Source organism: Rhea americana, unplaced genomic scaffold (assembly GCF_003343005.1).
Source record: "Rhea americana isolate MKP2758 unplaced genomic scaffold, rheAme1 scaffold_31, whole genome shotgun sequence".
NCBI lineage: Eukaryota > Metazoa > Chordata > Aves > Rheiformes > Rheidae > Rhea > Rhea americana.
In genome coordinates this window covers 302,811-324,579 of record NW_028186435.1, presented here as the reverse complement: position 1 = coordinate 324,579, position 21,769 = coordinate 302,811, and the positions used below count along the sequence as shown (strand labels likewise).

Here is a 21,769-nt window from a genome sequence, read left to right as displayed (position 1 = left end):
CTGTTCCCATTTCCGCCTACTCACTACTTCTAATCTCCTCTCCAATATTATTTTCACACCCTTCCACACGCCCTCTTGCCTACAGATTTTTTTTTTTTTTTTTTGATCTGATCGCAATCTCTCTGGGGCTGCAACTTTGGTCTGTGTACTTCAACAGCTATTTTACACAAGTTAAAGACACTGCATAATTAATAGCAAAATAATTTGAGGAGGGTTTCTTTTCTGTTAGAAATTAATAATTACATCTTAAGTCCAAAACAGTCAGGAATGTAGACAACTAAATATCTAAGTCAAATATATGGAATTACGTTTTTTGGACTGCCCTTGTAGGGTTGTTTGTTTTAACCTTTGTTCTGCTATTATCCTCTAAACCTAAAAAAACACGCTTCTACCTTTTTTTCATATGAGTAACACGGAAAACACGTAGATTCACCCGGGAGGGAACAGCATGCTGAAAAGAGTTAGGTTTTCAGACCATCAGAGCGGCGCTAACTCCAGCCGCAGGAGCCAGCGGCGCCGAACTGCTCTGAGAAGTGGTTCTCGCCCGGTTCACATCAGCTTTAACCGGGCGCAGCCTAGCGCCGCTCCCGCCGTCGGAGCCACCGCGGCTGACCGTTAAAACCGTTGGCGCACAAACAGGCACCTGGTATTCACGGTATCTTGACTTGAGTCGTCTCTTTATAAAAACGAATAACGATAAATGATCGGTGCCGGCGCGCTCCGTGGACGTCACGTTACTTTTTTTTAATCCCAAGCTAGCGTTTACCGCACACTCCCCCCACCCACTCCGTCCCCTCAGGGCGCCGCCCCTGCTTTCGGCGGGGAAGCGGCCGCCCGCCGGCACGTGACGGCCCCGCCCCGCCCCGYCCCGCCTCGCCGCGGAGGGCGGCAGGCGCAGCGCTCCCGCCCTTGCCGTAGGGGGCGCCCGCGCGCCCGCCGCCTCTGCGGGAGGGGCTCTCTCTTCCCCTCCGCCCCTTGCCTCCGACGGTGACCTCGAAAACACCCTCGGGCTCCAATCTGCGAGCCCCGTCCCGCCCCTCGGCCAATCCGAGAGCGCCTTTCCCCCTTCGCTGGCCAATCCTTGCGCCGCGGCCCGCGCCCGCCTCGGCAGCCAATGAGGGCGCGGAGTGGCGGCCGCGCTCTCCCGCCTTCCCCTCCGCGAGCCCCGCGGCGGCGCCTGCCTCCTCCCGCCCGCCCGCTGCGGCGGCGCAGGCTGCACTCGCGGCGGGCTGCGCTGCGCTCGGCGCTCCCTCCGCCGGGCCCGCTTCCTGCGGCGGCCCGACGGGCTTCGCCCCTGCCCGCCGCCAGCCTCCCGCGAGCCCGGCCCGAGCCATGCTGCTCCTGGCGGTCGCCTTCATCGTGGCCTTCGTCCTCCTGCTCTACATGGTGTCGCCGCTCATCAGCCCCAAGCCGCTCAAGCTGCCCGGCGCTCACGTCGTGGTGAGTGGGGCGCGCGCCGGGCCGCGGCGGGCGGGGGGCGCAGCGCCGCCGCTTGGGAGGGGGGCGCGAGGAGGGGGGGCGCCGGTGGGCGGTGCCGCGCGGCGGCCGTTGTGTCCGTTGAGGCCCTCGCGCGCGGCGGGGGAGGGGAGGTGGGGAAGGGAGGGGGAGGACGGGCAGTACGCGTGCTGCGAGGGAAGGGGCGTCCCGCCGCGGGCCGGGAGGGCCCCGCTGCTGGCTCCCGCTGAGGCAGCGCGTTCCCGCCGCCTTGCGAGAAGCCACCCGCCGCGGGGGTGTGGGGCAGGCGCCGCGCTGAGGAAGTTCAGCGCTGGAGGGAGAGCAGGGGTGCCTGGTGGCGTGCCAGGGATTTTGGCGTCTCCCGAGCTATTTAAGCAGTGTGCACGCGTATAAACAACAGGCAGTGCCTCTGGTTTTCTTGCTCTAAAAGACGAGTCAGACCGAGGAAATAGGAAGACTAACACAAAGGAAGTGGTCAGATGACACTCATGCACCTTTTCATCTTTACACGGATATCCATGTCTGTAGGCAGTGTTTTGACTATATAGTCAGGATGGTAGGAGYAAGCCTTTAGAAGTATATTTCAGAAGAATATTCTGTTGAAACAATTTATGAGTAGTATGCCACTAAAGGTTATTATGAGTATGTAGTTTGGGGAGAGGAAGGAAGGAGAGTGATACCTAGGTGCTGGCAGATAGAGCAAAAAGTTGTGAGTTAAGTCATGYAAGTGAGTTAAGCAGTTGGGGGCCCTAAAATCAGCTCTTTTCATTTAGCTTTAGATCTCTAAGATATACAGAGATGTAGTTTAGTTTGTTAAAATTTGCTCTCAAGGAATGAGTAGCATTTGCACATGCCCTATATTTCAGTACGAGTTGGGGATAATCCCTGATAAGTTAAGCCTTTCAGATAAAAGTGAACTTATAGCTACTATAAATTAAACTTTGAGTTCTGAATGATYCTTCAATTTATTTTTAGAGCTCCTTTTTGGAGGATGGAGCTGTCCCAGAGTAATTTACACTTGTCCAAGTTGCAGCAGTATTCCTAACTTGCTTTATGCAATACTSTATTGCTTGGGTACTGTAACTGGCTTTACAGCATCATATACAGTGTGACATATGTTAGAACTTGTATTAAGGATCTCCAGTTSTGGATGGCTCTTTCCACAGTAGTAATTCTAGTTAAGGAGGAGCTTTTAGAAATCCTTCAGTACTGGAAAAGGTGAAGCAGACTTATGATGGTCTTCTGTGGGTTTTTATGCAGAAATGGCAGCAATAAAAAGTTTAATAGACTTTTCAAAATGTTGATGTTTTACTTCATATACTCTAGTTTTTTATCCCAAGTTTTACCTTTCCTTTATGTGGCTAAACTTCTTGTCTAGAAGCTACTGTTCTGGATTTTTTTTTTAAATGAAATGACTCCTTTTAAAAAAAAATCACATTGAAAATGATGAAAATACTCTTGTTAAAGAATACCCCCCCTTCCCTAYCACCTAACCACTACTGCTGATTGTATTAGCTCTTTAAGGTAAGTTTGGCACAAGTGGAGGTTTCAGAGGAAAAGAAGTATTTGTGTAATTTTTATCAAACTGAGAATTAAGCTAGAGAAGTAACTATTAAAATACTGATGCTGGAAAAGGCTGTAGATGTATTTCAGTTTCATGACTCGAGTCTACAGGAAACTAATTTTATTAGTGCCATTGCTGGCAGAACTACTTGTTTTACTTTGGTTTTGATTATATTCCTAAAATATTTCGGAAAGCTAATGCAATACAGAGCAATTCTTCCCAAGTTCATYAAATCTTACATTTGTAGATTCCATTAGTAATAACTCTGTACATTTGGCTAATTTGGGTTTCAAATTTTCTAGTGTAACATGTGAGCAAAAATATTGGATCGTGGTACTGTAAACTAGAAATTTTTCTTAGGGAGAATTTCCATGCTGTGCATCCTAAGTGAGTTCCTACTTCATATACTGAGAGGTTTTTTTTCTGCTACTAACATGACAAAAAGACTTTCTAAAATTATTTAAGATCATAATTTTATTTAAGGACTAGTTTTGAAGTCTTATGAGATCCAGTATCTTTATGTAATCTTCATATATAGTTTCTTTTCAGTTTATGACTGGATTCTGGTAAGACTGTAACTCAACATTTTGACTGAGGCCTGACAAAGCTTACTAACCCACTCTACAAACTTACTGCTCTGGAAAATGCTATGATATTTCAATACATCTTTAATATCAGTTATGTATTAACATTTATACATGCTTACCTTTTTTCCTTTTCAATACAAGAAAAGAGTAAAAGGAATAAAGGACTGTAATTTGCATATTCAGCTGGATAATCCCTCTTGATCACTCTTTCACAATAAATATATTTTTTCAAGACTCGCTTCAGTAAATACTTTTTAGGCTTGTGTCTTATTTAGAAATTCTTCTTTCTAGTGGCCTGTATGTWACTATATGTTTCTGAATGAAAGGCATTGTATAACTTTAGATACCATTTCAGATGTTATTACGTACTGGTTTGTTCTTTGATTTTCATTTTAAATCAGAATTTCTTTACTGTCTACCTAATCGTTCATAAATATTACCCCTCTATACTCCCAATTGCTATGTTACTATATTTATATGTTTGATTTGAAGCTAAGTAACTGGCTCTGACAGTCTTTTCAGGAGRGAAGGTTGAAACAGAACGTGTGTGTTTTATTCCTCTGTCTTCTGCCAGAGTTAGYTGTGTGATGGAGATGCTGACTGCATTATGCCAGACATGCTTTCCGGAGGAATCGTGGTTGTAGGAATCTCTTTTGCTTTGAAGAGAATAGGACTGCTATTCATAGTGAAAGTCTGCAGACCTSTAAATTACTAATGGTCTAAGCTTTTGTTTTTTTCTCTTATCAGCTGTGTAATGGTATCCCAGTGGATACCATTAAATAAAAATTACTTCTCTGTTATCAAATTGGCTCAAGCATCAGGTTTAGCTTATCTAAAACAAAATTATTTTATATATATATATATATATATATAATATTCTTTGCTTTATTTCCAGCATGAAATGAAGAGTTTTCTAAAATTAAGTGTGTGTAAAAGATATTTCTGTGCACTGTAGCTGATTCTTCTCGTGTTGAACTTCTTGCTTTATTTTCTTGGTTTTGCTTCCCCCCCCCAACTCCTTCTCCAAAACCTGGAAGACTATATATCTTTTATTTTACCATTGGCTTTAATTTCTCCTCAGGTCACAGGATGCATGCTAACATACATCACCTGTGAGAACAAACAATTATTTGGATAGCTGGCTATAGTAGTCAACAGGAAATTGAGGACAGATATGGTACGGCAGCATCCGTACTCTACATGCATCATGCTCATTTGCATCAATCCCTAACTGCTTTTGTCAGGGATGTTACACCTTCCTTATACACCTCTCCTTTTTATTTCTGTTATTCTGCAGAGGTACTTTGCTTGACTAAGTGGAATGCGACATAAACTTAAGGACTTTCAGCAAAAGCAGTCTTCCTTGAATTTCATGAAAAATGTTTAGAAACTGTCCTTGCTAAAATACCACCGTTGGCCTCCCACTGTGCCCACCTGTTTTTCTTTTCAACATTAATCTTTCTGAAACCATGTTGCAATTTCTGCAAAATAAACAGTTTGTAGTGGTCTGAATACCCTTTATCAAAGTTTGAGGACTAGCTATGACAGGAATATAAAGATGTCSTTTGTTTTTAACTATCTTCCATTCAGATTGGACATGCCTAAATGCATGCAGAAGGGTCATCTCTGGTCTGGAAATAGTTTGGCTGTTTCTCTGCGGAGCCAGACTTGATAACTGCTGTAGACTTGGATCAGCTCTAAGGAGAGCCAATCTTGGTGTCTCAGCATTGTACTGCTGGCATTGGGAATGGTGTGATATGTGGTTTGGATGTACTTGAGTGGTTCAGCAAGAGGTCATTTTGGATCTACTTGAGCATACTAACCACATGGAGCAGATTTCAGGGAGATTCTGTTGCAAGGAAGCTAAATACCTTCTGTTAAATCACTGTCTAAAAAGCATGGAACCAGTTTGCATTCAGTGCTAAGCAGAAGGTAAAAACTCTGTAACTTACCTAACAGATTTCACAGCTTCAGTTAGCCTAATTTCATTATGGCACAAAGCTAAGATTTTACTAGTGCTAGAAGYGCTTTCCTAATTGTTACATTAGCATTCATGGTGAATGTTGCTTAAAAAAAAATGTGCATGTTAGTAGCAACCTCCCATCTAACCAGCATAGCTCCCGGCTAATTGATACTGCCTTTTGTCACTGACACATCTGACATGAGGCCTGTTCAGTGTGCTTGAATGTGACTGAATAGCAAAATTCATTTTCCCTTTCTACATGACTTAAGAGCTTGTCTTTCTGAAGTGAATGTTAGCAGTGTCTGATAAAGCGATAATACCAGTAGCTTCACCTTCAAATAATTCCTCAAGCCCTGGTATGCTTGAGTTTGTGATACTCAGCACTTGGTGCAGGCAGCAGTCGGATGTCTCTCAACTTAATACTATGGCAAAAAATGGTATCAGGAACAGTCTCCTGTGTGCATTYATTAGTTGCTGTGATGTTATACCTGCTGCCATTGAAAAGCTGTAGAAACAGCTCATAAATGCTGTGGAACTGAGGTCTACCTGAATATTTCAAAATGAGTCTCTTAATTCTTTCAACAATATACTGAAATCTTGTAAGCTATTTTGGTAGTATACTGAGAGTCTTAACTTCATCATGAAGCATTTAATACTGGGGTTATGCTGAAGTCCTAAATCATTAATGCTCACCCACCTATACATGCACCCATCCACTCATGTTTGGATGCACACCCAAAATTGAAGATCTTACTTATTCTGAGAGCACTTGTTCTTGGTTCAGAATACTAAACCAAGTATTCTCGCATTTCCAGAAGTGGCCATGTGTCTAAGAGTCATCCTTAAAAGTTTATGCAGTGAAATTAATCTTAAAGAGAGAGTCAGCTGGAAGGTAATATGAAGCAACAATCCCTAATAATACAGGAAGCCTGGAGAGATTAGGCTGAGTTTGTGAGTGTTACTCCTATTCTTCTCACCCTGTTTGTGAGTACAGACAAACGAGTCAGAAGCTGTAGTCCATGTTGTAAATATGTTTGCTGGGATTATTACACTGAGCTATTTTTGAAAGTTGGTGATAAAATACTCATGTGAAAGAAAAGAATTTGGTGACTCATGGGAGTGTACTTCTGGGATTCTGACTCTAAATATTCTTTCCTGCCTCCAGGAATGGAAAGAATGTTTTAAGGATAATGTGTCTGTGAAAACAGAACTGTTTGGTATCTGCAGGTGAAGAGATAGCACAGGGCTTTTGATAGGCATGTGCTTAAAGAAAAGGGGTCTTGTTTTCTTCACTGATTAGCTTAGAACCTCTGTTTTCTTTTACTTAATGAAGATCATAGTTAGCTTTTTCTGAAGCCTTTTGAAAGGTTTTGAAGAACAAATGACTTGCAGAGGAATCTGAATTACTTTTTCCRGTTATTAGGAAATACATGTTCCAGAATTCACTTCAGTAACTGATTTTCTTTACAATGATTAGTTCTAGCCATTTTATTTCAATATTATCTCGCTTAAACCTAATATGCTAATAGGGGACAAGGCAAGCCATTTGGGTATATAAAGAAAGTATTTCCGTGTTTTGTTTAAGGGCTGAAGGCATGCCTGATTGGGACTGCATTTAAGGGAATTTGCAACATGTCATCTGAAAGGTAGTATCAGACAGGCAGATTTTTTTTTTTCTCTCTTAGAAGAGAGAGGTCGTGATTGTCATCTACTTGGTCTGCAGGGAATTCAAGTGTGGATTTGTTGAGGGGAAACAAGAAAAGTGTCAAGATGGCTTTAACCTATATATTAGTGTACTTTGGCACAGCATGTGCTCCTGCAATATATACTCTGCTGTAGTCATCATTCTGCATTTTTCTCTAGACAAAYTGTTATTTCCTGTTTGCATATTAGACTCTTCCTCTGAATCATAATTATGAATAAGAAAATGTAATAGAGGCTTGGGTTCTGGGGTCTCCATGCAACTGGAATTGAGTAATGGCAAAGACAACCCAAGGACCAGACTGATCAGAGATGTACGGTAGAGAAGACCGACTGAATTAATGATATTTTAAAAATATGAAGATACTTTTTAGAAATCCTGTTCATGCTTACATGATCTATAGTTTTTCTTTTTACAATTAATTTCTATTGTGACCAGTTGTGGACAGACAGTATGTAATTGGGTTCTTATGGCTAATTTTAATGATTTCAATCTTATGACTACTTCTGTCTTTATATAATAACATACGGAACTCGATTGAAAGTGTATGCGAGGGTCTGCAGGGGAGTGGGTGTAAGTGTGCTTGGGATAAGAAATGAGCAAAAAAAAATACCACTGAGGCATAACTTTGGTTTGGGGGAAACAGAGGTTCATCAAGATATTCAGATTTTGTTTTTAGTTTGTAATATGTAAACTAGCTCTGTGTATTCAAAGTTCATTGRATGAAACTTTAATCTCAATGCAGTTTTGGAATTTCCATTTCATTTGACTTTTAAGAAATGGTAGAAGGGATGAGAATACTAGACTAATGCTGCCATTTTTATATAACTTTTAGGTAACTGGAGGCTCCAGTGGAATTGGAAAGTGTATTGCTATTGAATGTTTTAAGCAAGGTGCTTTCATAACACTGATTGCAAGAGATGAGGTAAATTTATGTGTATTGTTATGGGCTAAAGTATGTTAATATATCTCTATTATTGAAGAATAATTTTTGAATTGATAACTATTCATACTTTTTTTAGTATACTTTAAGATGATTCTAATTATTTCAAATTAATACTTGGGAGGGGTGGCAGGAGGGAAGACTACATTTATGTTACACAGTATAGTCCGACATGGAATTTGTGATAAGCTTACCTTAAAACTATGGCAGTGCTATCACTTCAGTTAATGGCATTCATTATTTTACTATCAGATCTGTGGCAGAGGACAACAGCAGAAAGAGTTCTATATTCTTTAAAACTGTAAAATTTCTCTACTGTAAATTACAGCTAGGGAATTGAGAACAAATACTTAAAATTCACAGAATATTCTGGGACCAGATAATCATTTAATCATACCTAGTACTAGTCAAAAGCTACTCATCAAGAAAGCTTTGGAGACAGGTTGCTTCATGTGGGGTTTTTTGTTTGTTTGCTTGCTTGTTTAAAGCTAAGAGGTACTCAGTAAAACTTAATTGGCACTACCAAGTTTTAACAACGAGAGATTTGATTGGGGAGAAAAAAAGAATTTTTCAGGAAATAAAAGCATTTAAATTGCACACGCGTACCTCTGCCCTCAGTCTCAGCTGTGTTTGGTAATTTACTTAAAGTTGAGAACTTACTTTGCATAGCCTTGAATACTGGATACAGTTAATTTTTCTGGAAAAAAGCGTGACAGTTGGAGCTTAACTGAATTTTCATTTAACTTCTGTGGTAGTTCTGACAGTTATTCTTCAGAATAGTTTGGATAATATTATATATATATATAACATAAAACTGAAATACACAAAAGTATACATAATTTTAGGTGTTTCTGTGCAGTTATATGAAGCAGAAGCATTAAGTCTATTACAGAAATCAGTTCCTATTTTAGTACATAAAGTAAAAAAAAAAAAAGATAAATGAGTTCCAACAGCTTAAAGAATCTGATGTTTTGATCACATCTGTAAATCTGTAAGATGTCAGTAGTATTGTATATATTTGAGGATAACTTTTTAATTTTTTTAGAGAATATTACAACCTATTATTGAAATACTGAGGATTAATGCTGTCATAACTGCAGTGCTTTAGCTGTGTTTATATCTATTTCAGAACAAGCTGTTGCAGACAAAGAAGGAAATAGAAAAGTATTCTGTAAATGATAAACAGGTAAGATCACTGTTACAAATAGCTATTTTGTTTTTTATTTGTAAGATGGTCACTGCAATATGTTCAGTAATCCTGTTTATAAAACATAAGGGCTTGATAAAAATAAGTGAGGACTCAGYATACTGTATTTGAATTTTAAAAATATCTGTCAGCCTAAATTCAGTATTCTGAACTCTGCWACATTTGATGTCACTCAGCATGTACAGCAGTCTGCTTTTCTCAGAGGAAAAGATTGATGTATTCAACTGTAGGTGTAATAGATGTTCTTGGGTAGCTGCCATTTTCTATTAGTAGATAAGCATTTGTAGTTTTTCAACATCTAGTGGAAGATGCCTCCACCTTCTCCTCCCCCCCCCCCATCTCTCACCTTTACAAGTCACAAATACAGTTGTTGGATTGTTAAAGAAGCTTTACTTCTTTTCAAGGGTTAATTCACTACACTCTACTTATTCTTTTCACTCACAAAGCACTCCAGCAGATAAACAAATTTAATCTGTGAAGTTCTGAGACTTGTAAGTGCTAAAGGTTAAGCCCACATTGAATTTGGAGCTTTGGTGAATAAATAGTTTGCTCAGGCTTAAAAGCACKGTTTTAGAGCTCTTCAAGGTACTACCTTAAAGGGGGTAAGTTTATTATGTTAAAAAAAATACAACCTCAAGATGAATTGCTAGTTTTTTTTCCACAATATTACTAATCAAGGAGGGAGGGGAAACGGTGAGATCRTTGTGTTTCAGAACTTTATTCCCATGATTACAAATCCATGCCATTATTTTGCATGTGATAAGGGGATCTGTGTCTGTTGGCATTAGTGAATACATAACTTCAGTTTAAATTGATAAATTTGATAGTCCATTGAAAAGAAGCGCTGAAAAAAGTCCAATGTTTGGAGGCAACAATGTTAGTACTCACTGACAGTAAACCTTCTCAGTACCTCAATTTATAAGATCCTATCTTCACTTGCTAATAACTGTCGAATTGGCTAAATTTTTTTTCTGTTTTTCCCCTGTCCATGCTGCCTTACTCAGATCAACTTTGTTTTGAAAATTTAAGCCATTTGAGGTGAGGAGAGACTATATTTTCTCCATTTAGAGGGGGAAAAAGTACAGAGGAATCATTTTCTTTTGGCTGCCCTAGTAGTTTCCCAGGTTTTCCAAGGGAGATAGTCCCTTGTCAAACACTGCGTCAGGATGGTCTTGTTAAAATCTATCTGAGCTTGACAGACTTGGTGTGTTGTGGTGTGTTTGTTTGGGATGTGGTGTGTGTGTGTGTGTGTGTCTAAGAGTAGTACTTGATGTAGTCTCAGTGAGTATCAGTTAAAAATCTCAGAAAGTACCTTCAACTCTGAGCAAGCTCCAGTGTGGACTAAGCAGGACTCCTTCTGCAGTAGCATCTTTAGGCTTGCGTAGCCACTAGGGCTGATAGAGGTAGCCTGGGTCTTCTGTACTCATTGCTGGGTTGTAGGCAATGTCACAGGAGAGCCTGCCTGACCTAAATGCAAAAAGCAGAACTGGAAAAGTCAGGGAGTCTGGAGCAGAGCTTGTGCTGGAACATCCGATAAGAAATTGGGAGGCGAGGACAGCTGGATTGAGAGAAGCTGTACAAAAAGATTGCTAAATAGATRTAGGAAAAGATGATGCCTAGCAAGGATCTGCTTCACAGACTGGTTACTCCATTTACTAGATGAGAAACTAGGAGGCAAAGACCTTCAAGAAAAATTACTTTTTTAGATTATTATATAATGTCAAAATTCATCTCTCAGTACATGCATGGGACCAGATTGCGTGGTTAACATGGATTCTGGCACCTATGTATGTTTTAGTGTTTGACTTGGAAAATGTTTTTTAAAAAACATTTGTATGTGATTTATTTAGAATGATGACAGTGCAGTCTTAGTGCTTAAAGCTGCAATGGGACAAAATATTTGCCATTAGATTTTTGCATTTTTTTAATCCACTTCCTGATACGGAATCTTCCCAGTGTACTTCACTGGGAGTTGAATTTAGCTTTTATTGTGAAAGAGCTCCATTAATATCAAACACAATGCATCATTTGGAACAAAAGGTGAGGAACAGGGATGGATGGGGACATTAAACTGTTTCTAGCAGCATATTCTATTTCCCAGGAGAGGAGCCACAATGCATGCTCTGGAAAGTGAGAATAACGAGTATATTTTAACAGAAGATAAAGTATAATAATAGAAGCAAAGAGGTGCATTATAAAATGTGACTGTAGGCAATAAAAGCTGTGCTAGTTCTTGAGTATGGTGTTCACAGTATGAATGACAGATCTGTGCAGTCTGGTACATTAACCAGTTGCTGTAATTCTGATACAGAATGTAATTTTAACAGTCGAAAGCTCCTCACTGATCTTGCAATCAGTGAGGAGATGATATATCAATGCCTTCTCACTTAACAATTACTCTGTTCTCAAGTTTCTGTAAAACAGAAATACTTCCAATATGTAATAAATGCCCCAAGGAGAGATGCATGAAGACCCACCAATAACTTGTGCCACAAATTTACTTCGATGTCCAAGTTCATACAATACCGGGAGGCAGGGAATAGCCAACCTGCTGCACAGGAATGGCAAGCAGATTCTGTTTATGCAGCTAAGAAGTGTTGCAGCCTGACCAGAGGCAGAACTGACAAATGACTAGCTGTCAAAGCATTTAGTTAGCTGTGGTAAGGGGTTTTGTGTGTGTGTGTGTGTGTGTGTGTCTCTGTGTCCACGTATTTCATGATGGGTAGTCATGAGGATACTGAAAAAGCTGTCACCAGTTTGTTATTTCACCCCTGACTGCTTCTAAGTGAATTGACCGACATAAAGGAAGGGGTTGAAATCAGAACAAGAATATAGGAGGCCCTGCTCTTAATGTGATATGAGATTGCTACTCCTTTCAAGTTGATGAACCACCCTAAAGCTCTGCTGATTGTTCAGCAGAGGAGGTAGTTTGCCTGTAAATATCTGGCCAAGCTGGAGTTTGCAGCAGTCTTACAGTTTATGAGTGATACCCCAAAGGCAGTACTTCCTTTGGCCATAAGTCAATTTGAAGGAGCTCCAAAAATGAGATCTGAGACTCTTACTAAAAGTGATCTGTAACTTTCAAGAAAACCAGTGCCTAACTTCCACCTCCAACAGAACTTAGATACTATTCTTGCCTTTTTTTTYCCCCCTCTTCCCTGGGCCAATGTTCATTTTCATGTGTCTGTATCTTCCAAACTAAAACATACGGTCTTCGATTCTCATATACATGTGGCTTTACTCTTTAGGTATTTGTGACTTTAGGCCACCAATCTGTTTCTCATAGATTTTTTTTTAACTCTTTCCCTGACATGTCCCAATTAAATAGTATGCAGCTAAAGTTAATTTGTTCTTGGGGAAAAAAATCATGAAAAAGGTAGGTAGTGTGCATCATCAGTATTGAAAGTTGTCAGCTCTTTTCTTTTTTGACATTTGTACTTTATAAGTTTTAGGAAATGTCTTTTGCAGTGTTGATTCTGCAGTTTCAGAACAAGATTTTGCGATCATGGTCRTCTATGATTTGCAACAAGAGTTTTTGTTTTTTTTTTTTTTTTTCCTTCCTTTCCTTCTTTAAATAAGGCTACCCACGCTAGTGGTTTAACTTGTGTTTACTACTAATGAAAGTTAAATTGGGGAGTTTTGACTGCCCTACTTAGAAAGTTTATTACTGAACTTTAGGTAAGTAACTTAAGCCTAGTGTGTCTTAATACAGTAAACTAGAAATTATATTTTACACGTGCCTAGCTGCTTTGAGGATTATGAAGTGCTTATTCATACATTAACATAATCTTTTCATACCAGAATAAAGGAGGTGGTGATATTGCTTTCTTCAGTGTGGGAGAAATACTAACTGTTCTGTCCAAATTACTTCTTGGTTTGCTGGAAAAGATATATTGTTGGGTTCTGTTCCATTTTTTTAACTGTGAATTATGTTTTAAAATATTTTCATCTTCATTTTTCAGGTTGTACTGTGTATTTCTGTTGATGTATCTAAAGACTACGAACTGGTGGAGAATGTTCTAAAACAGGTAGAAGTAACTGATTTATCTGGGCTTCTTAAGAAGCTTATCTGTGTGCGATCTATTTCTGATAGAAATAGTTTCTTATAGTGATACTGGTAGCTATGGTTTTCGTGCTATAGGAAGATTTCCTGCTAATGAACATCTTAACTCCTTCCCCGTTTCAGGCTCAAGAGAAATTGGGGCCAGTTGACCTGCTTGTAAACTGTGCAGGAACATCAGTTACAGGAAAATTTGAGGACATTGAAGTGAATTCTTTTGAAGTAAGTGAGCATACAGTATTGTACAAATGATTTGTTACCTAATTGTTCCAACAATTAGACCTCATTGATATGCCTTTGCAGACTTTGTATGAATAGTTAAACRCTTAATTTGTGATAGCTTTCTGCACTAGAACTGATCTTTAAATTTGCAAGGGTTATAATTGGGCTTTCACCTAACTATTGATCCACTGATAGGTTAGAATAATGAATTCCCATTTTGTATGGGGTGAGTCCCCAAGATTTTTGTAACCCAGTGCACTGTAGAAGGCACTGAATGTCACATAGTCTTGTTTATCTCTGCACGTTTTTTTTTTTTCATGCTTTTTTACCTGTTTCAGAAAATCTGACTGTTGTCAGTGTTCAACTCTGAAGTGCTCAAATTGTTTGCTGTTTGGTGCAGCTTGAGAAGCTGTTGCTGTGGTGGAGCGACAGACAAAAAAACATTTGGTTATGTTATTGAGGCCCCCCTCATGTGAATGGTACAGCCTACTAGTTGGGTTTTAGACCCTCTAGAGAATGAAATTAAAGACACCCTTATCCAGTCAAAGATTGAAATCTGGGATGCGTAAATACATACATTTTTTTCCTGTTCTAGAAAGCTCTTTAAACTTTCATTTCTGTATGTTTTCATAAGTCATACATAAACAGATTGCTTCCTGGACACCATTTAAGTCAGATTCTTCCTAAAAATTTTTTTTTTTCTGTGAAGGCCATTGTTTCACAGTATTATCAGTATCCTAAATGCTATTAAAGTTTGAGTGGATTTTTTTGACTTGAAGAGAGATTCTTAGCTATTAACAGTTTGTGAAGTCGTAGATTAGAAAGCAGTTGTTTTTGTTTGTCCTTTGCTAACTGATAGGATGAGAAACCTGGTGAAGTTTATTATTAAAGCAACCTGAAATGAGAAATGATACCAAACATCTGAAGGTATCTGAATCTATATAGCTCAAATACCCTATTAATATCATTTATGCAGAGATTAATGGGAGTCAATTATCTGGGTAGTGTTTACCCAAGTCGTGCAGTAATCGCTACCATGAAGGAGCGACGGATGGGAAGGATTGTGTTTGTGTCATCTCAGGCTGGCCAGTTAGGCCTATTTGGTTATACGGCTTATTCTCCAACAAAGTTTGCTCTTCGAGGACTGGCTGAAGCCCTGCAAATGGAGGTATGTGTACAATGATACAAATTCTTTTGCTTTTAAATGAAAACAGCCATTTTTTTCATTATTCAATGGAGCAAGAGTGGTAAGTACATCATTGTAGTGAAGYTGATATGAAAATGACTTCAGCTATTGTTCTTCTGTTAAGTGCATTTATTTCAGTTGGCCAGAGTGTATATATTAAGTGTTCGTGTTTGATTCTACATGCTTACCTAGTTGTTACTTTTACTGCTTTCTGTGGAATGTAATTTTATGCCTTGATCAGTATAAGAATGGAGGRTAAAGCTGCCCCTGAGCTGCTTCTGGGCTGCTAAATAGAACAATGTGACTGAAGGTTCTTTTTACAGACACCTTKAATATAAAGCTGGTGACGGGTATTTTTTGTGAAGATTGAATTCCTCAAAATTAAAAAGAGGGAACTTACAGGCCTGTGGTGTAGTATTTCCTTAACTATTTTCATATACAATATTTTGTAATATAAATTTAAAAAATGCTTAGGGCTTTACAACACTTTGATTTAACTCTTTGAATATCTCCATTAAAAACTCTTATTTGTATTGCAGCACAAATTTGTATTTTAGTTTTTCTGTAGCAGTTCCACGAGTGAAGCATTTCTATGACAAACACGTACAAATACGTAACTAAATGCAATCCTTACCTTGAGACTTTCCCTTTACTTATGTTTTATACTTACTTTTTGTTGTATCTTTACTCGGATTTTGACCACTTCCAAGTTTATTTCACGGGTTCAAAAGTTTAGTGACTTCAGTATACCTGATTTCAGTCACCTGAAGATACAGGACTTGAGTTTKATTTTTGTATTTGTCCAGTGGTGAAAATATATTGCCACAAGCAACAACAAAAATGAATGCTAATCAGCCTCAGTGAAATCTTGGTTGGCCTTGACTTATGAAAGTTGGGTTCTGGTGTTCAGCAATGGTTTGGTTTCTRTTTAAAACTGAGATCTCTAAAATTAGAGAGCTAAATTCTTTTCACATTCCTCCTAAATRTCTTAAAAAGCACTTGGAATTATCAAATAATTTATGTCAAATGCAAGGCTTTTAGAGAGATTATATTTAAACAAAAAGAACACAACTGGCTTTGTAAATGCTTTACTGTTTTGGTTCTTCATTAGACATAGCTCCAGTCTTGCAAGTGCTGGATTTAAGGGTAACTTAAAGCTACAAACTATTAAACTCATGCTTGCTCTATATCACCCATACAAGAGAAATTAACAAACTTATTTTGACAGCACTTACAGGTCTCTTATTAAGATGACATTTACTTCTGTAAAAATACAGGTAAAACCGTATAATATCTACATAACAGTGGCCTATCCTCCGGATACTGACACACCTGGTTTTGCAGAAGAAAGTAAAACAAAAGTAAGTTAATTCTTCAATAATACTGTAATGTTTCTAGAGTTTTGCTTCATAGTAAGCAATGCATTTCAGATTTCATTCATTTCTRTAGTACTTTTGAAATTAGTAAACATTAAGATTTTAAGAAATGAATTTTATCAGCTTGACTATTCAGACTTAAATAGCTTGTGAGATAATCTTGTGTAGTTTATTGTTCCAGCTTTAAAAKAAGTATTTGCTTACCTTTATCTGAAATGTGTTGTGAAATCTCTGTACACTAAATATTGCTGTGGAATGGTAAACTTTAAAAACACTACAATTTGTTTTGACAGAAGAGTTTAATAAACCAAAATTATCCTTGTCTTGCCTCTTAATAAAGTGCTGTTGTTTTGATAGTTGTGATGGATCAAGATGAACTTCGGTTCTCCAGCAAACCAACCCTTCTGTGTAAATATACAAATGACAATGATGACTGTTAAATTGTATCTTGTATTAAAGTAGGATGAAAACTCTTTTGCTTTTTGTTTGTAATACAGGTGACAGTATAGCTTTTCAAAAAGTTGTGTTGACAGTAGGCCTTTTTCTTTTGAGTTTTAAAGGTCAAAACATTCATGTTTAATTTATTTGCTTCTCATCATGTGACATGTCCAAACACAAAGTGTAAATCAAAAGGGAGCAGGGGACATGCATACTCAGGCTTCCTGTTCAAAATTAAATCTCATTTAACCAGAGAAAGGGTATCTACTTTATGCATACTGTGAGCTATAAATCTCATATGTAAGTAGGTCAGCCTATTATATATTATAGGTGACCCCTCTAACATTGTATGTTATAGGAAGTTCAGTTTGGGGTCCAGTTCCATTTCCTTCACCCTTTGTGTAGGACCAGCAGAGACTGTATAACACAATTCTCTCTTCCATTTCCTTCAGATAAATATTCTATATTAAATATCATCCTATTTATACACATAAAATGATAGAATTAGATATCTGCAGATAYTTATATAGTTTACCTTCATCAAAATTGTTCTATTCCCAATAGTCTATTTCATGGAAATAGTTCACTAACAAAATACATTATTAACCTAAGATTACTCTTTTAAGAAGAGATCCAATGAGATTTGGCTTAACCTTTTTTTTGTTTTTTAAAAAAGGCTTTGTTTTTAAACATCGCTTTAGGCTTTGTTTTAGCAYGTGTGAAGTCTAAGTGAAGACAACCTGAAGTCAGATAACTTACTCCTAGCTTGATAGTTGTTGGTTGGCGCACCTTASATCTCTGCATTATTGTGTTGCTCTAACATTACTGTTACACATACTCAATACTACTTAGTTCAGAATGTGTTACTGTGATTTGCATCTCTTCAGGATTGGCTGTTTTCTCTGTACTTATTGCTTACATTCAATTTAAGACCTAGAAGAGACTGGGGGCTTCTGGTGGGTTAGTTTCCCCCCTTCCCCTTGGTCTTAATCAGATAGATCTTTCCTTAATACTAAAATCGGAGTGTTTGTGTGTATGTGCTGGGGTGGGGGGAGAATGTCAGGTACCAGGGTACATCTCATGTTTGCTACAACTTTTACCAAGATAATTACTAGACAAACAACAGTAGTTTGGCTAGCTGACTGACCCGATCAAGTGTTTAATGGATTAGTCTTGCTTGCTTCATCCTCAACATGTTATTAACTTTAGTCTCTCTTTCCTGAACACTTGCTGACTTTCACAGACCTTGTAGTATTATAATTACCTTTGAAATCTGTGTCTTTCAGATTTGGTTGATATTGACAGGTGGGATCAACAATACTTAGGGGTAACAAGATGCCGTTCTGATCTCTTAAGCCTCATCTCTGGAGGAAGGCATGTAAATGGTGTTTGACTTCCTCCTACAAAGTCACTTTTTTTTATTTTGCTTAAAACAAATACTAAAGAAATTTTTGTTAGCCTTGTCAGTGTCAGTTTTTAAGAAAAGGATTGATCTCCTCAGAGCTATCTTCAAATGTTAAACTCCTCCCAGTATTTGACTAGGCTCAAATGTTAAACTTTTACTAAATTTAACTGAATTAGCTATTACAACAAATTGATCTGCTCTTTTTTAATTTAGTATTTTTGTTTTATCAACAGAACCATCTACCTTATTATATTAAGCAGTTAAACAGATTGCCATGCATTTGGTTCCATCATTATTTAATTTCTTAAAAATATAATTAATGACAAACTTGCTTCTAAATACTTTAAAACATATTTTTGATATTTGTTCTTGTATCAGACCRGACTTTTGTTCCTGTAGAAGGAGTTATGGTTGCTAAAATAACTRCTGTAATTGTTTCTCACTAGTGAAGTAAAATGACATAAATACTCTAAAACACAAACTAGTAAAATGCAAAGAGGGATTGTGGTGAATGCTGGCATGTGGAATTTGGGATATTAAAAATAAAGTATGACTTTGTCTTGTAGGAGCTTAAAATATTTTAGGCCTATCTTGTTCTTCATTTCTGGCACAAACCACAGGTGAACACATCTCATGTTGAAAACATAGTTTAAAAGTTTTGATAGCTTATGTTGAAAATAAAATACTTAAGGGGAAAAAYAGCACTTTTTATTAGTAATAAACAAGGTAAAAATACTACTCACAGAAAAGTTGGCTGTTCCCTTCATGAAATTAAACTATTTATGAAAATGCTTTCACCTTTTTTAAAGTAGATTTTTTTTTTTAAGCTGGCAATATGATACCACTTGCTAACAGCAATAGTGTTGTCCATGACAAAAGACACACAATTTGATTTTGATATTCTTATTTCCTGTATGTTGTTTGTCAGACTTACACTCTTTTTCCTGCTAAAGCCTTTAGAGACGAAGCTAATTTCTGAAACCTCATCTGTTTGCCAAGCAGAGCAAGTGGCCAGAGTTATAGTCAAAGATGCCATAGTAAGTAATTTATTTTTTTCTAAAGTAAGACCTTTGTAGGAGAGACTAGGATTACATGTAATGCCTGTTTAAAAAAAATATAAGAGAATGACTAAGTGAAATACATAATCACTTATTTTACCTGAAATGGTATTTGGTTAGTTTTGAAGGGAGGTATTATCTTTGTTCGCTTCTTACCACTRTGCTCACAAATGATTTTATACAATTTCTTGAAACTAAAAGGTGTCTGAAATTGTGCATTAGACAAAACAAGAAGATGCAGCAGTATGATGTCATGTCTCAAAAACAAGTTATGACTTTCTTTAAAGCATTAAAGCATTGACTTCTTATGCCATTTGTCTAACCTGAAAGCTTCACTGACTCTTATTTATCTTGAACCTGAATTAACTTTGAAATAATTTTACAATAAGTGAAGACAATATAACCTTTTTTTGGCCTTTAGCATCTTAAGCATCTGATTTTTTTTTTACATGATTAAAATGCATAAAATCCTACCCTTAATAGTTAAGGGAATGTTGCCTTTTGAGTTTTTCCTTATTTGTGCTATGGAATGCTTACATTTATTAAGAAAATGAGCAGAAATTGATACCAAAGGCACTGTTTTATTTCATTATAGGCAACTCAGAATTGAAACCTGTGAAAGCTCATGTTCTTAAAATCTGGCAATTGAATCCTAAAAACTGTAATTACTTTACACTTCCAAATACTCTTGATCTTCAACATGACCTACTTCTGTGGCAGGTGTTTAATTCTGAAATTGTTGTAATATTTTTTACAAATACAGCACACAATGTCTCTCTTAAGGTGGTGAGTTTTAATATCCAGTACAGCCTCATACAGCATTCTGTGTCTGTGCTTACAGGAAACCAATCTCATCCCTCCAGCACTTGGGGCTGTGTATTAATTCAGATGCCGTCTCCTTGCACTTAAGACATCAACTGAGACAGAAAAAGACAGGTTAAATGTAGCTCTGTACTGTAGGAACCTGCAGTCCTGCCAGGTGTGCATGGAGAAATAACAAAAWCTCATATCCTCTTAGATTCATTCCAAACCCTAATTCAGGAACATCATCTTCTCTTTTCACTTCTCTATTCCATGGATATAGTCCCACATGTTGCAGAAAGTCTTCTCCTTGCATGAAGTCTACTAGAAACAAATGGAAGAAGCCTGGGAGTTGGAGCTGCAGAGCAGCCATTTTCTTATGATCACTCAAAAAAATTGCTTTTTATTCTTTTGGTGTCCTTTCCTTCTCTTCTACCAGCTGAATTGCTTAGCAAGTTACGTGTGTTTTGCAGTTTTGAGGAAAGCAAATTAAAACCATTGGCATAGATGAAAGCATATCTAGCATTTCAAATAACTAAAGGAGGGGGGAGAAAACCCTCCTATGTTAGCAAACTAATCCTAAACAAAAGGCAAGCAACATCTTATTCTTCAGTTACAGTAGTAATTGGTGATCTGACAGAGTTTGGATATAATCCATCTCTGTACTTTGTTCTCTCTGTTTGTAAATATATTTAATTTTCTTTACCTGTAAGCATGTTTCAAGAAGGAATTTATTTTTTTTCTCTGTCTCAAAGAAATCTGCAGTAGTCTACCACATTTCTATAAAGCGAAAAGTCTATTTTTAATTGAATTTCTTTTGGTATTAATGTTGCTGCAYAGCACAATTCTTTCTGATTTTTTAATTGTTTGATATTTTTATGTATAAATATTTGTTACTGACTTAAGTCAACTAAGATCAGTGAGAGTAATGTTAAAATAAGCCACATTGTGATTTGCCGCAACTGAATAGATAACTATTTTCTTAATTCCTGTTTTCTTCTTATCCAGCAAGGGAACTTTAACAGCTCAGTTGGCTCAGATGGTTACATGCTATCAATATTGACCAGTGGAATGTCACCAGTCACTTCTATTACTGAAGGTCTTCAGCAGGTAATTTTGGGAAGGCCATATAATCACAATTTTATAATCTAAAATACTTAAAATGTAAAATGTTAAGCAAACATTGACCATTTTAGCCATTGAATGGTTCATGATATGGTGGAGATGGGTTTAGGAGACTAAACTAATATTTTGAAGCTGAAGCAGCAAATAGGCAGGAAAGCTAATACTAGTACCTGCTGCTCAGTCCTGTACTGTTAAAACAGTGGTTTGATGGGTTTTGTGAGTTTTTTTTGAGGTTATATTGCATACCTACTTGAAACTTATTTTTTATTTCGTGGGTAAATAATATGCTACAGTCACAGGATGTTAAATGAATTGAAAGCCATTTCTCTCTGTTTATAGGTCGTTTGCATGGGCATTTTTCGCATCATTGGCCTGTTTTACCTAGGAAGCTTTGACAGCATAGTTCGTCGCTGCATGATGCAAAGGGAAAAATCTGAAAGTGCAGATAAAACTGAATAAACTTTATTGTTAAATGGAAAGAAGAATGTTAAACAGTCCTGAACAGCTTGCTGCTTAAGTGGGACTCAGTTTCTCTCCTGAAGGCTTTAGATTGAAAGTATTTGGATATGTGACAGGTGAGTCCCTTCAAAAGCAATGAATGAAAATGAAAGTACAACTCCAGAAAATGCCAAACTATGCAAAAGTGAGTGAGGATTAGTGGATGTTGGGTTTTTTGC

The 21,769-nt window shown here is 37.7% G+C and overlaps 1 protein-coding gene across 1 annotated transcript; it reads left to right on the top strand.

Annotated features, from left to right (window-relative positions):
* The first annotated feature begins 1,164 nt into the window (after positions 1-1,164).
* Positions 1,165-21,763, top strand: KDSR (3-ketodihydrosphingosine reductase). Its single transcript, XM_085309978.1, has 10 exons — positions 1,165-1,440; positions 8,107-8,196; positions 9,344-9,400; positions 13,384-13,449; positions 13,608-13,703; positions 14,680-14,871; positions 16,167-16,250; positions 19,062-19,145; positions 20,976-21,077; positions 21,432-21,763. Exons 1-10 carry the CDS (start codon positions 1,333-1,335, stop codon positions 21,549-21,551), a joined length of 999 nt encoding a protein of 332 aa, XP_085166104.1. The 5' UTR covers positions 1,165-1,332; the 3' UTR covers positions 21,552-21,763.
* The last annotated feature ends 6 nt before the right edge of the window (positions 21,764-21,769 follow it).

What these genes read in the sequence shown, in the direction of transcription:
- KDSR (XM_085309978.1), top strand. Translation starts at nt 1,333, where the DNA reads ATGCTGCTCCTGGCGGTCGCCTTCATCGTGGCCTTCGTCCTCCTGCTC. An exon ending in TGCCCGGCGCTCACGTCGTG is followed by an intron (nt 1,441 to 8,106) that starts GTGAGTGGGGCG and finishes TATAACTTTTAG; the next exon opens with GTAACTGGAGGCTCCAGTGG. An exon ending in CAGAAGAAAGTAAAACAAAA is followed by an intron (nt 16,251 to 19,061) that starts GTAAGTTAATTC and finishes TTCCTGCTAAAG; the next exon opens with CCTTTAGAGACGAAGCTAAT.